The following is a 14,689-nucleotide window of genomic DNA, read 5'->3' on the forward strand; positions in this document are numbered from 1 at the left end:
CGCAGGCGCCCCCAGCGGCAGGACCGGGCAGGACAAGCCCTGTCCTGAGGAGAGCCCGGCTGGCCTTGTTTGTGTGCGGCACGTTCGGCCTCTTCTACCCCACAAACACCCACCAGTGGGACCCACCGAATCACAAAAGGTCCTGAATGGGCAGGGACCCAGAGGGATCATGGAGTCCAGCTCTGGGCCCTGCACAGGACATCCCAACCATCCCACCTTGTACCTCAGAGCGTTGTCCAAACGCTCCTGGAGCTCTGGCAGCCTTGGGGCTATGCCCGTTCCCTGGGGAGCCTGGGCAGTGCCCAGCACCCTCTGGGGGAAGAACCTTTCCCTGATACTCAGCCTAAAACTCCCCTGACACAGCTCCAGCCGTTCCCTGAGGTCCTGTCCCTGGTCACCACAGAGCAAAGATCAATGCCTGCCCATCCTCTTGCCCTCAACAGCAAGTTGTAGACTGGGATGAGTTTGCCCTCAGTCTCCTTCCTCCAGGCTGAACAGACCAAGTGCCCTCAGTGGCTCCTCTTCCCCTCCAGGCTCTTCACTATCTTTGTTTCCCTTTTTTGGACACTCTCTAGCAACTTAATAATATTTCTTATATTGTGGTGCCCAGTCCCCTTGATAGCCACACCAGTGTCCAGAAAAGGGCTAGGGCCAATACCCAAATTCGTGACTGCCACCTCCCCATTTCCCATTTGTGCAAGCAGCTGGGGAAGTCCAGGGAATCCCGTCCAACACTCCATGCTGTGACTGGAGCTGTGGCTGTGACCCTGAGCCCAAGGAAGATGATGTTCTTATCACACAGATGACATCACATCTCATGGAAAACAAAAGTTTAGGGGTTGTATGGTCACAGATCTTTTATACAACTGACAGACTTCATTCAGCTGCTATCAGACGGGAAATAAAGCCAACGACCCGAACTGATGCACAAAAAGACAAATCAATGGCAACAGAAACCTTAAAAAAAATTGTAACTTGCTTCCCTGTCCCTGCCTTAGAAAGACTTAGGAATAAACAGGAACACAGATGAAGTGTTTACATTTTGATGTAATTTATTGGCACAAAAAATATGCAAATACAACATGGCATCTAAACATGGCTACTCTGTTGTATTTTGTGCATTGTTTTTAATATTTTTAATTCATAAATCATAACTTTATCTTCACTCTCGTGTTTAACAACCATTATTTTCTGTTTCAAGTTACAACCAGTTCTCCCTCCTGTCTGCCTCCTGCGCCAAACCCTACCTTTCCCTAGTTATTTCCCAACACTGCTTTTTATCTCAGACACTGCAGGAGGCTCCCAAGTGCTATTTATTTGTACCCTGCATCGAGTTTGCCACTGATCACTCTGCACAGAGGCACCCTGACTTTGCTCAGCTCAAGGTTTTCAAATCTTGGATGTGTTCAAAACCCTGATCTAGTCAGAAACATAAATCCTGAACTAGTGTAATGAGCGGGTAGACAATTTCCAATTTTGGGGCAAGAATCAAGTTGGATAAGAAGGTACAGGAGGACACAATGGTAAAATTCTACTTCTCTTGCTTTCCAGTTATGCAGCTCCCTCCAAACCTAAATGAAGCCTCCTGCACAAGCGCATTTAGCTCACTGCACCCACATCAACAGGAATGACCAGGGCAATAATTAATCTGCAAGTTACTTAGTTACATTGCAAAGTGAGTGAAAACCCGTATAGTTATTTTCAATGGATCTCCAGTTCCCCAAAGACAAAGTGGAACCATAGACATCTGTGGTACAATCAGTCTTCACTGTCCTGGAAACCCAAATCAAGTGTTGTGTTTCAGACAGCTTGTTTTTCCAACAGCAGCTATACATTGGCTTACACCAACTTTTAATATACAATAACTCTTTTCATTTACATTTAAAAATATGTGACAAAGGCTGTATTTCAGTCCAACGTTCAATTTGTGTTTGTAGAAGAGCAAGTTTGGAGTGAAAAAGCCTCCAGAATAAAAGGCTGTGCATACTCTGGAATATCCTCTTACCAGAAAGGACACCTAAAGAAAATAAAGATATTGTAATAATGTTGACTTGCACGTAGTTTCACAAAGGCAACACTGAGAAGGACTGAGATTCCATACAGAACCAGGCACTGTACATTTGAGTACAGGTGAAGTTGCCAGGGTATCTTTATCACTTTTAAACATTAGCAGGAAAGAGATCTATTTCTTGAAGCATAGTTCCAAGTCATCTAACTCTCAAAATGACACTAAATCATCTTTGTTTTGTTCTTCAGTGTAAATGAAAGCACTGACCACCACATTCCTTATTTTAAACACTTAAAATGTAAAATCCTTGTCACTACTTAGAACTACTTAGAACTACTTATAACAGCAAATTTCCTAGAGGACTGCCTATGGCATTGCCATGGGCTTGCAAAATCTACCAGATCAGATGCAGTATGTGGTAAAGCTCCTACAAATAACTAACTACACCACTGAGGCTCTCTTTAGCAGTTTCCTGCTCATACTATTCCAGAAGTTTTGCCAGGTTAGCTGAGTGACAAACTCACCATCCAATGTAGCACTGGCACAGGTTCTCATGAGAAGTTGCTTGTTTAATGAGCAGTTCTACTTGTGTGGGTACATCGAGAGTTTCATCATGAGAGAAGTCTCGACCTTTGAAATTAAAGGATTAAAAAGCCATGAAAAGAGTCACAAATCCTGGTCCTAATCCCTTCAAGTACATCATCTGGCTTGTGGGGAGTAGTTTCTTATAAACTTTAAAAGTGTAAAATTTTGCAACTAAATGCTGCAAACTATTAAGTCAAGACAGTAGAAATTCAGCTTCCACTAACAAGCTAATACAGGCAAAATATTAAGTCTTTGTAGTTACAAACACCTGTTTATTTTTCAAATCAGACTTATTTGTATCTAAATGCAAGCACAGTACTTAGGTTTTGGACAAAAACAGGAAAATGGCCTCATCTACTTAACCAGAATATGTTAAATTAAAGGATTAGCACAAAATACAAACACTAAGCATAATGCTGATGCATCAGATTTTATGTTTCTTTTATATAAACATAACTACATGCTCACCAGTGAGCTTATCTCGAACCCTGTTGATGATCTGAATTGCCTTCTTATTTAGAGCTTCGGGCTTCACCAGACCATCTCCTACTAAAAGACAGAAATAGGACACACAATTAGGACTTCATCTGAATAATAAAAGCATTTGTACTGCTGTTAGATGTGCCCTTTCCAAATACCATTTTGAAAGCAAACATAGATGCATTTTCTATAGATACAACTCTTTGTGGGAGTTGAGAATGCAGATAATTTTTATGCTGACAAGAGACTGTATCTGTCCCATCTCATATAATTGCACTTGGATCACGATGAAATTTTCTGATCCAAGAAAAGTTTCTGAATCAGTATAGAAAAAACAATGAAACTTACTGAAGGAATGAATGGATTCAGGCACTGTGGTTCCAGTTTTTTTATGGGCTGTCTCACCCAGTTCCACACTGTCCAACATTTCTATTGAAAAAAAAACCATGGAAACAATAAAGCATAAATGTGAAGCTGAAAAGCAGGTGCAATATTCTGCTGGAAACATTAGCAAGACTGTTAATCAGCTAATTTGAAAAGCATATTTGTGATATCTACCATCTTTTCTACTCACCTACTGACTGACTGGCTGAGTAGGAGTCTGTTCTTGTTCGTGAGCGCTTATTGCCCTTTGTATTTGCTGCAAGAAAACAGGGAGTTGGAAAGCATGAACTGGAGTTTCAGTGTTTCAGAGCAAATTTGTCCACAAACAATACAGATTTGGCTGCCTTTCTCCTTCTCCAGATTTGATGTCACCTGAAAATAATTTTCATCTCCTGATCACTGCTGTAATTTCATATTAAAACCACTAAAACTGTGTGCACACAGAAGTAGCACATGCAAACTAACAGTTTGATCAGATTGTTTGAAAACACACTGGATTTCAGGCTTCTGGATTTCTTTTATGAATATTCCCTTGCTGTCACTATTTTATCAGAATCACTTACTGTCCATCAATCTCCAATTCAATAAGGGATCATACACAAAGGCTTCCAGCACAGCCATGACACTGTCCTTGTGTTCACGCAGCACTTCCATCACTGTGTGACAAGTGATTCTGTAGTTCCCATCAAGGCCTGTCACCTTTGGAAGAAAAAGAAGTGAATCAACTATTGCTTTGTTCACTCTGCAACTCCAACCCCAACACTCAGGGAGCAGTAAGTAGCTTTGAACTGGAGCACTACGCTTTGTTCATTAAGAGAACAAGAGACACATTAATTACAAACTAAGAAGCTCTTTCCTCCATGAGGATGATCTTTGTAAAGTACCATGCAACTGACTGTGTCTGGTTGCTATTTGAAATGGGGAAACTAAAGGAAGGCCGAAGGAATTGGAGGAATTTCAGGCTAGATTATTTTCTAAATAAAAAGTTGCTTTCCACTGTAATGTACTGCAGATATTACAGGAGATATTTTAACTCACAGAAAACAAAGCTGAAATATTAACACCCCTGGTTCTTAAGGAGTGGTAAAGTTTAGCCACAATAAAAAAAATACAAGAGAAACGGTTGCAATTTTCCCTGGGAACAGTCCCCTCCAAATCAGAGGGAATGCTTACCTCCATAGCATTTGTCAGCATCCTTGTTAATCTAAATGGAATCTTCTCAGGGAACTTTTCTCTTGTCATTGCAACCTAAACACATGATGATGGAGAATAAGTAAATTAATAGCTAACTTACTTTTTAAAAGTTATTAAGTACCGGGACCATTTTGCTACAATCTTGAAGATTTTATTCCAAATAGGAAATAAAATCACAGCTTTATGTTCCTTAGTTTTCACAAATTACTGGGAGAACCTAGATGAGTAACTTGATAACAAAGGGAAAACTCAAGCATGTGGCCAGCAACATAGACTGCCTATCAGCAGCTTAAATTGCTCCAAGAAATTTCATGGAAGTGATGTTAACACTTCTTTGCTTGTTCCGGTGGTCAGCTAATCCCCAAGACATGCTTCCAAGATAAAGTGGCTGTTATTTTCATCTTGCCTATAGCTAAAGGGAGGCTCAAAAGAGAACCAAAAGGTTTGCCTAGGATTAGACTCCAAGGTCAGTTTGTCCTGGTTTATAGATTAATTTCCACCAGAAAATGTGAAGTATCACTGAAAATGTCACATCCAAATACAAAGACTTACCTCAAAACAGTCCCCAAAGTCGATATGCAGGATCTTTCCACTCAGTCTGTCTAACATCAAATTGGAAGGGTGTCTTTGGTGAAGTGGGAGAAAAAACAGACCATTGGTGACAGACCATTACAAAAACCCAAAGTAAATCACAGCAAGTCCAGTCTGAAAACATATTTATCACCATGAACAAGAACAGCAGTGATAGCTTGCTTGTCTGAGATCTTCAGGATGAACAGGAAACCTTCCTGACAGTGCATCTGTCACATTACGTTTGTAATTACCCCTCACGAGTTAGAGACCTTCTCACCTTGGAAGATAAATAATCTCCTGGACAAGAATGATCAGTACATTTCTTGGATATGAATGTTTATTTTTCAGTTAGGGTAAATTTTTCCACTTGTTTTTTGCTTTTTCGTTTTTTTAGTGCAGAAAAATGTAATGCATTATGCTTCATTGAAGTAACACAAATCATTTTACCAACAGAGAAGAAAATCAATCCAGACTAGCAAAACTACAGTGCTGTATTCATGTTTACATTTTCCAATTTTAACTCAATTTTCAAAGTTTTATAATTTCATGTTAGAGACTTCAAAGTTCAGAAATAAGAGCTCTTGCTATTAAAACATTTAAGGGCTTACCTGTTCTTGCATTACAGATTTAACATCTAATATACACTGTCTTCAGAAGCATTTTGGAAGCTATATTGTTTATAAAATGGATGGAGATAGACTTCCCATTGTGTGAAAGGGCAAAATTAGAACTTGTGGTACTTAATGTAGTTCCATGTGTATTCATTTCAAAAAGGAAGAAAGTCTTATTTGTACTCAAGATACACAAACTGCATCTCTTACCTGCAGTGCTGAGAATAACAGCAGCATAATTATGACCTGAAAGATGGTACCACTACAACTCAGCAGTAACTACAGTGGAAGATGTTATCACAAGAACAGATTAAAGGAATGAACTGACAGGCCTTCACAGTCTGTGCTTTTAAATACAAGAAACCTTTACAGCTGTGCTTACCTGTCCCCAAGGCCCAAAATGTACCCAACCATTGACATCACAGCTAGTGAACGGGTGTAATTTGTTCTTCTGTCAAACCACACCTACAAGTGGAGACAAAATAGAAAAAGCCAGGCAGGTATGTTACATGTTTCAGTTTATATTAAAATTGACTCGCATTTTGCACAAAGCAGAACTGCGACATACTGAGGTTCAGTACTTTGTAAATTTAAGGGGGTTCAAGCACTCTGTACCCTTGAATTAGATGTCTAATTTTCATTAAGAGAATATATTCTGGGGCTTCTGCCTTTCTCTCCCCTGCAGAGTATATGGAGACTAAAATCTCCAGTCCTGTGCTTTGCACTTCACTCGTGCTCTAAGCCTTGCACGGCCCCTTGCACGAGGATACACGTGTGCATACATGCTCTGCAGTGATTCAGCTGGGGTTTAGGATAAATCAACTCCATCTCTCACTCATTCTGCAGAGAAGGTAATTACACACTCTGTTGTTTGCCAGTACTTGTGTCGAACTCACCTCCGAGCTTGGACTTTTCAACCACAGCAGTTTGGCAAGGTCATCCCCAGCTGTGTTATTGACAGCATGTTCAAATACTTCTACTTTTTGCATCAGAGTCAGGTGGTCATAGTCTGGAGCCATCTATAATTCAGAATTCAGAAGACATTCAGCAAATTAAAAAGCCACCTCCAGTAGCCTCTGGTTGTACTGTGAGAAACACAGTAATCATAAATAATTTCATATCAAGTTTAGACTTGAATTATTTGTAAACTGACCAGCATGTTTCAAACACAGTGAGATAATCACACAGAAGTGAAGAATTCTTTTTAAATGGGACAGCAAATGATTTAGTATCCACAAATTCAGTAGCCCACAGCCCTACTTAACTAAAAAACTGCAAAGCTAAGTATTTTTCAAAACCCATTATCCAAATAAGTCTTCTGGGCTTGCAAATGCTTTCTTTTTGGCAGGAAATTCCAAATTTTCTAGTAGTGTTCAGTTTCTCCAGTCTAATTTTGGCCCTGCTGCTTAGACACAATGTTTGAAATGCCAGCAGCACAGCACCTGAGACACACCACAGTCATGCAAAATTCCAAATACATATCAGTCACCAGATAGCAACAACTTGTGGTCACTGCTAAAACTGGAAAGGAGAAACAAACATATGGCAAGCTGTAACTCTTATCTAATATTTTTAATTTATTGTAACAATCAGAAAAGAGGCAGAGGGAAGAAGCCTTGCACCATTTTCCTTCATTAAGACACTGGTGTCCTAAGAGAAAGGACCAAAACCTCTGCCAGCTTGCCCCTTACCCTGAGCATGATGCGGTGCTCGATGTTGAGCAGGATCTTTTTCTTCTCTCTGTAGTCTCGGATGAGTGCATGCAGTGTGTCACAATGGGGCACCCAGCCAATTAAGCCTGAATTTGTAGATAGTGGAATAACAGCATATCTCTGGATGCTATGGGAAAAAAAGTGGAGAATCACAGCTTGAATTGTTGTATATTGTAACTTACTAGATTTTGAGATGCTTAAAACAACTACTGTTAAATCTGACTCTGGTCCACATTGTCAGTAGTTGCTCTGCTTGTCTTTTCAAACAGTCTTCAGACACCCAGTTTGCAGAGATTGTTGCCAGATAATCTAGAGACAAGCTCAAAGTTTACGTGGTATTCACTGAAAAGCTGCTTTCAGAAGGTAAATGCTATGTCACCCAAGGTGATCTGTTATTTGTACATGATATTTGATGTGTTCTTGCTTGAAAGACACTGCAGAATTGCACCCAGTGACTTTTCACCAAGCTATTTTGTGACTGTAATAAAAGGTCTCTGGCAAAACCCCATTCTCAGGCTCCTAATGCAGTGCTCAAAGTGTCCTGAAATAGGCATTGCTTCAAAGACCAGAACAATTTACAAGATAGGACTTCAATTAAATAAAACAAACAATCCTCTCAGATACATTTCCTCCATGTTTGAATTATATGAATGCTGCTTTTCTTTTTAAATAACTTACTTCCAAGATTTGCCATTTCTTCACAAAAGAACTGCTTGTGCCGGGTTTACTTGCAAAGCTGCACCCACGTAAGGAGTCACATATGGACAATCACTTTCAGTGATTACTCAGAGCACACACCTGAGGTTTTTACGAAGAGAAGTTGGGTCATTTGCTAGCAGAGTGTTGACCAACCCAAAAAGCTGCATCACTCTTTCATCTTGGCGAAGGTCTTCGTGACCTTTCAGAAGGAATACAAACTCATGCCCATTGCTTCCTGCAAAAGAATTGGTGCACAAAGGCTTACTATCATTGAACAAACAGACAAGAGTAAACACACATGAACCAAAAAACTGGAAAACATGGCAGTCAGACTGACTAAGAAAAATCTCACCTGAAAGGAAAGGTTGGAGAGGTTTCACCAGGTAAGTATACAGTTTAACCTATGTTAAATACTGGAATAGCAAAGTGAAAACTGCTCTCTCTTACCCATTAATGTCAACTTCCTGGGCCTCTGCTTGGAAGTGATGACCTGCAGTGAGGGTGCAATGGACTGAATCCGTATGATGGGCTGGTTGGGATCATATGTTCCTGGCACTGCCAGTTCCAGATCCCGGCACATCAGGAGTTTTGGCGACACATACTGTAGTTCCAAAGAAGTGAGCTACCAAAACCAAAAGAAATACACCTTAGAATTCCAGTTCAATCTCACAGAGGCATCTGAAGAGTTCATGCTGTCAAGGGACCTAAAGCAGTTCAAGCAGTGACCAATACTTCAGGTACTTGCAGGAAGTGCTGCATAAACACCAAATTTACAGCAAACCCTATGCTGTTATTTCCAGAATACTGAATTAGTATGTTTTGAATAACCAGAAAACATAAAGCAAAGGTTGGTATTGACAACTTGCACTGTAAGACCCACAAAAGATCTGAATGTTCCCTTCACCTGTGGCAGCTGCTTTGAGATACGTCGGAACACGTGATAATAGAGATCCCAAGCCTGAGTTAGGTCTTTGACGTTTCCTGATTTCATATACTTCCTGCACCACTCCTGAGCTTCCATAAGATCTCTGCCATAGGCCTAGGGATTAAAACAACAGAAAAAAGAATTTCAACGTGTAGTGTAGTAGATGGAGACCACTTAACACCTACAAAGAGCATCAAAGTATCTTTTCAAATTGTACTACAAATACTTGATCTCACATTTTTATAGCAGATCAGAATTAAAGATCCAGAAATGGTTGGATCCAAGATCTGCATTGAATTTATCAAACAACATTGCTCACAAGTAGACTTCATTATAGGAGGCACCTGAATGCTTAGAATCACCCTTCAACAGTAGGCTTACAAGCTCAGTTAATTCTCTGTTATCTGTGCTAGTGCTTACTGTGAAGAAAGAAGAACAATTAACTGCAGAGCAGTCGTCATTTTCCAGTCCCTATCAGACACCCTGCCAATACAAGGCTCCAGGGCAATTTGGACTACCATGGCCTCTTATAGTCACCAAAAGTGAAAACAGTTCTGAAGATAAACACCAATAATGAAATCTGCAACTAATATAATGAGTCCCAAGAGATTCACTTTTTGTGTTAAATGGCAAAAGTTCTTGTACCACATCTGGGCAGGTGGCTGTCCTGAAGAGCAGCCTCTTGGCCATTTGCTGATACCTGATTGAAAGATGTCTCCTTTAAAGTCTGAGGCCCTCGCTCCATCATTGCATGAAGTGGTTCCAGCACCTCGAACATTCCCTTTACATTTCTTTCTCCAAAATACAGACGGGATGCTTCTTCTAACCCTTCATGCCACATCTCATGCCATAGGATGGCCACACGAATTAGCTCTTCACTCACCTGTTTTAGGACAGAAAGAAAAGATTAAACTTCTAAAGAAATCCCTGGGACTATGTTCCGACTTAAAATTGCAAAACTAACACCTTTCTTCTCTAATGTTATGAAATATTTGTTCCTGGCAGCCAGAGGGAGCCACAAGAGCTACCACAGTGATAGCACATTTTTTTCTGTAAGAAGCTAACCAGACTTTTCTCACCTTATTTGTTATCTTTGAAATGTTCTACATGCTTGTGCAGTTTGGCCTGAAGGCATTATTTTTCAATTATACATAAAAACCTTTATCAAATTAATTACTTTGCTCTTACCATGCAATGTAAGTTTTGTTTCTTCTTCCCATTATGCAGAAACATGTCTATATGGAACAAAGGTTTTTCATGTATTTCTTCTCTACATTTATTCATAAGGAAACACAAAAACTCAAGCGTGTGAATTCTTCTAAAATGAAAGCATTCTCTGAAAATTACACTATTACAGTAATTTCTACCAGTTGCAACTACCCCAAATAAATTGCACTTGAACAGAATCTACAATGAATAGTCATTTTGTGTTATTATAACTGACATACAATCATCCAACAGAACACACTTAACGCCACGCTGAGCACTCACCATCATTGCCTGCTGCACCAGAGTGTTGCTGTGCTCACACATGTTTTTCAGGATCTTATTTGCAGCATTGTGCCGAGCAGTGGTTGTAGATTTAGAAGCCACAGTCAAAGGATAGATCAAAGCCTGCAAGGGACAGCAACCAACAATACTTTAGAACCCCACAGAAGAGCTACTTGAATTTCAATAATTAGCAAAGCACTAACAAACAACAGCCTTAGGGATAAACAGAAGGAAGCAAGTTTGCTTCTGGAAAGTGGTGATAGGCATTTACTACTGAAAGTCTTCTGATCCAAAAGGCTGTCAACACTTCAATTCACTGAATAGCAGAATGACATTGAGAGCCTTTTTCAAACTGGAGGAACAAAAATAGGTTTTAGGATTTTTTTGATATTCCACACTGTGGAAAGAAATCCAGATAAAACCTGTGAGGTAGGTTCTTAGTAGTCACGTAAAGACATATAAGGTGATTTGCACTACCCAGCAGACATTAAATTATATTAGACAAAGAGTTCTTCCCAGGCTGCATGGCTCATTCACCTCTTTCCATTTTTATGTGAAAAGTGCTGAGGTGAAAGCAGCAGCAACAGAAATTGTCCCCATGCTCACTGTCATCACTTGCTGTGATTTCCTGTGCAGGCATCTGACAAGTGTGCAAATTCCTCCTCTAAGCCCACACTTACCTGGGGATGGTACCGACCAATGTCAGTGAGCAGCTGATGAATGAGACGGCCCACCAGAGGTCGAGGGGTGTCAATTCTGGCAATGAGCTGAGGGATAACCTGGGAGTAAGGATAAGGGAAATAAACACTCCTGTCATCTCATGTGTTCACTGCACCAGCTGTTCTGCCCTTTCCTAGAGGCCTCACAGCCTCTAAAGGAGACAGGGAAGCCCACCACTCATTTTTGAGTTGGTCAGAGGGTAACACAAGGTTCCAAACAGAAATGTACAACAGCTCAGTGAGCTCACAAGTGTTCTGTACAAAACTGTTACAGGACCCTACTATGGAAAGATGCATCTTAAAATAAAATAAGCTTAAATAGAAAATAAGGTATTTTTAAATTTAATTACAAGAATCATTCTTCAAGGCAATCCTGAAGCAGACTGTGAACTACATCAGAGCAGGACAGTAGTGTTTTATATTTGATCACTACTGAATGCACATCATCTTTAATTTAAGAATTTTCATTCTTTCTCATTAATATGCACTAATCTGTGTATAAATATGGAAACATTTCTCATTTTTCTGTTCAAGATGCTAGTGAAATCAGTTACAGACTGTACTGCACACTGCTCTCAGCACTCACCTACAGAGGACTGTTTTAGCAAGGGGTCATAATGGACACCATGCAGCAAATCCCCAAACTACCCCCAGAACTGGGATTTCTCTTTGTATTACTTACCTGCAGCCAAGTGTCTATTTGGATTGCCTTGACTCCTTCTACCAAAGCCTCATTCACATCAGGCCAATGACCATAGTCAAACCACAGAGTAAGGACTCTGAAAAAGAGAAATACTTTTGCTAGGAACAAAGAAACAAACAAAAAACCAAAACATAACAAAATACACCAACCAACCAACAAATGAAACCCCACCACAAAAACCCCAAACAAAAAACCAAAAAAAACCCAACCCAAAACCCATTTACAAGCAACTTTTCTTCCTAGAACCCTCAGATAGCAGGGATAATTCATCTAATAAAAATTAACCTGGACCAAAGCACTCAATTCAACCATAACAAGAAAGAGCAGAAATGTGTTCTACCTAATCTGAAACCATGTGCTCTTACCAGCTGGATTTCATTTACTGTGTGCTTTATTATGTACCTTAGGGTGTCTTGTAGGTTGTTTCCTCGAGACAGAGAAATGGATCGGAAGAAACCCTGGACAGCAGGGACTGTGTACATCAAGAGGGTCTTGGATAAATCCTTTTGGAATGAAAATTGCTCCATTAGTTCTATGCAAGAACATCAGCCCACATGAATCCTAAACTCAAGAAGGGGAAAGAGGAAGAAACATGTGGAAATATAGACCTAATCCCCACTGTAGCTGATTTCTGCTCCTACTCTTCACATGTTGCTCCTAGAATTTTATGTTTTCCTTGACTACACAAAGGTCTTTCAGCCTGGCAGGGAAAAGGCTGTGAAGTGGTTTTATACTTCAGTTTGTTTGCAAAGCTATGGACAGCCAAGCAGCCTAAAAACTACCACCTTACTACAACTGGTAAATGAAAAAGATTCCTCAGAGTCTTCCATGAAGGACCTAAACAACAGAATTTCTTAATGCACTGTATCACCTATGACAGCCACTTCAGTCTCCACTTTAGGTCACAAGTAATAATCATTTGCATTAATTTAGCCCACACAATTTTTCTGTGTCTAAGCAGTAAGTAGCAATCTCTCAACATGAAGAGGGAGGAGGGAGGGTACCTCAGTGACTTTTTTCTGCACTGGGGATGGGATGGGGCTGTTCTCAGTGCTCTCTGCATCGCTCTCACTGTTGCTACCCTCAGTGTTGGCACTGGTGATGCTGGCTCCACTCGCGTGACGGAGTTTCTTCTTCTCATCTCTGGCCTGGTTCTGATGTTTATAGTGAAGCACTGCTTCAAAGTTCATCACAGCCCACGCATGCCAGGCCTGCCAACAGGAAAGAACAGAAGTCACAAGGAAGTTGACCCCTTTCTGCACCAGGCACTTCCTAATTGTTAGATATAATCCAACCTTTCTGTGTCTGCAAACAACACAATGCTTTCTCAATGATTTCTCTAATTGCTTGTAATTTGAACTGTCTTATTATCTTAAATAATATCATGTTCAGTTCTTGGCCCGGAACTCCCTGTAAAGCAAATGAGCTCCATACCAACACTTAAAGTATATTTGCATATACCTTAATTTTTCAAAGGCTAAAATGAAAATTAGTATGTTAAGACTTGGAGATGTGTAATGGGAAAAAAATACAGGAGATGGATGCCCCAGAGAAGATCTGGCACCAAATATTAACTGAAAAATCACAACCCTAAAATCAAAGGCTCTTTGGAGAATTAAGGTTACTTTCTTTGTTCAAGTATACTGACTGAGAACAAGTTAAATTTTTCCATTTTCTTTCTCCTTCATTGCTAACTGACAACAAGACTTGCTCAAAAGCAAGAACAGAAACTGAACTGTGGCCTAGTTTTACCAACCAGATAAAATTCTAAACAATCTCATGATTGCTTTGGGCCACTTTCTCTGTTTTTTTGGTTAACTTTTTTGTAATCCTACTGGAAGTAACAAGGCAGACAGTTATAGGAGATCTTCCAATGAACACCTTCCTTTCCTGCAGTATGGGAATTGATAAAATTTATCTGGAAACTTTTCTGTAACCACCTTGTACCAGTTGCGATCATGCTCCGTTGCAGCACTGTAGTATTGCAAGACTTTGGGGATGGTGCTCTCATTGATGCCTTGCAGGTTCAGCTGCCACTCACCCAGTTTCAGGAAACACCTAGTTAAGCAAAGGGATTATAGATTCAAAACCTAAAAATGAAAACAAAGCCTCTGAATTAAACGGCAGACTTGCTACCTGGAGTCTAAAAGACATTCCATGTGGTGAATCCAGTCAGGAAACCTCTCCTGCAGGCTGGATTCAAGATTAAAAATATGTCCATGTTGCTTGTAGTGTGGAACTAACTAGTTGAAGGTTTAATTTAAGAGGAAAGGTGGGGACCAAACTTTTTTCCCCATCTGTATGAGTTATAAAATAAATGTAAGAAGTAGGTAACAGCAACATTGAAAGACTTCATGAGTCTGTGCTGATAAAATGGATAGACATGGGCTGGTGAGCTGCACTGAGCACCATATGAATGAGCCTTCTGGGGAGAACACTGACAGACAAATAATGGAAACACAGAAGAACTGTTCTTCCCCCAGCCAGAGCCCCATTAAGTCATTCCCTCCTAGAGGAAAGGAAAAACAACGAATTTTTACTGCAGCAGGGTGGGGTTGCACAAAACTTAATACTTTGCTCTCTCAGCAGGCTTTAAATGCCACAG

General features: G+C 40.2%; 1 protein-coding gene across 1 annotated transcript in view; it reads right to left on the reverse strand.

The window, feature by feature from the left end:
- Positions 1 to 1,066: 1,066 nt before the first annotated feature.
- Positions 1,067 to 14,689, reverse strand: part of MTOR (mechanistic target of rapamycin kinase) — a 60,077-nt gene continuing 46,454 nt past the window's right edge. The window contains exons 35-55 of the mRNA XM_062507390.1: positions 14,025 to 14,142; positions 13,089 to 13,295; positions 12,487 to 12,587; positions 12,064 to 12,160; positions 11,343 to 11,441; positions 10,663 to 10,785; positions 9,872 to 10,054; positions 9,151 to 9,285; positions 8,694 to 8,868; positions 8,346 to 8,481; positions 7,527 to 7,674; positions 6,732 to 6,854; positions 6,218 to 6,300; positions 5,204 to 5,276; positions 4,631 to 4,705; positions 4,021 to 4,156; positions 3,648 to 3,713; positions 3,422 to 3,502; positions 3,062 to 3,142; positions 2,533 to 2,638; positions 1,067 to 2,017 (exon numbers count right to left, since the gene is read on the reverse strand). Coding sequence (XP_062363374.1) covers positions 2,002 to 2,017; positions 2,533 to 2,638; positions 3,062 to 3,142; positions 3,422 to 3,502; positions 3,648 to 3,713; positions 4,021 to 4,156; positions 4,631 to 4,705; positions 5,204 to 5,276; positions 6,218 to 6,300; positions 6,732 to 6,854; positions 7,527 to 7,674; positions 8,346 to 8,481; positions 8,694 to 8,868; positions 9,151 to 9,285; positions 9,872 to 10,054; positions 10,663 to 10,785; positions 11,343 to 11,441; positions 12,064 to 12,160; positions 12,487 to 12,587; positions 13,089 to 13,295; positions 14,025 to 14,142 — 2,362 coding nt within the window. The 3' untranslated portion in view covers positions 1,067 to 2,001. The remainder of the gene's footprint in view (positions 2,018 to 2,532; positions 2,639 to 3,061; positions 3,143 to 3,421; positions 3,503 to 3,647; positions 3,714 to 4,020; positions 4,157 to 4,630; positions 4,706 to 5,203; positions 5,277 to 6,217; positions 6,301 to 6,731; positions 6,855 to 7,526; positions 7,675 to 8,345; positions 8,482 to 8,693; positions 8,869 to 9,150; positions 9,286 to 9,871; positions 10,055 to 10,662; positions 10,786 to 11,342; positions 11,442 to 12,063; positions 12,161 to 12,486; positions 12,588 to 13,088; positions 13,296 to 14,024; positions 14,143 to 14,689) is intronic.

The sequence above is a fragment of the Cinclus cinclus genome, chromosome 23 (genome assembly GCF_963662255.1).
Source record: "Cinclus cinclus chromosome 23, bCinCin1.1, whole genome shotgun sequence".
Taxonomy (NCBI): domain Eukaryota; kingdom Metazoa; phylum Chordata; class Aves; order Passeriformes; family Cinclidae; genus Cinclus; species Cinclus cinclus.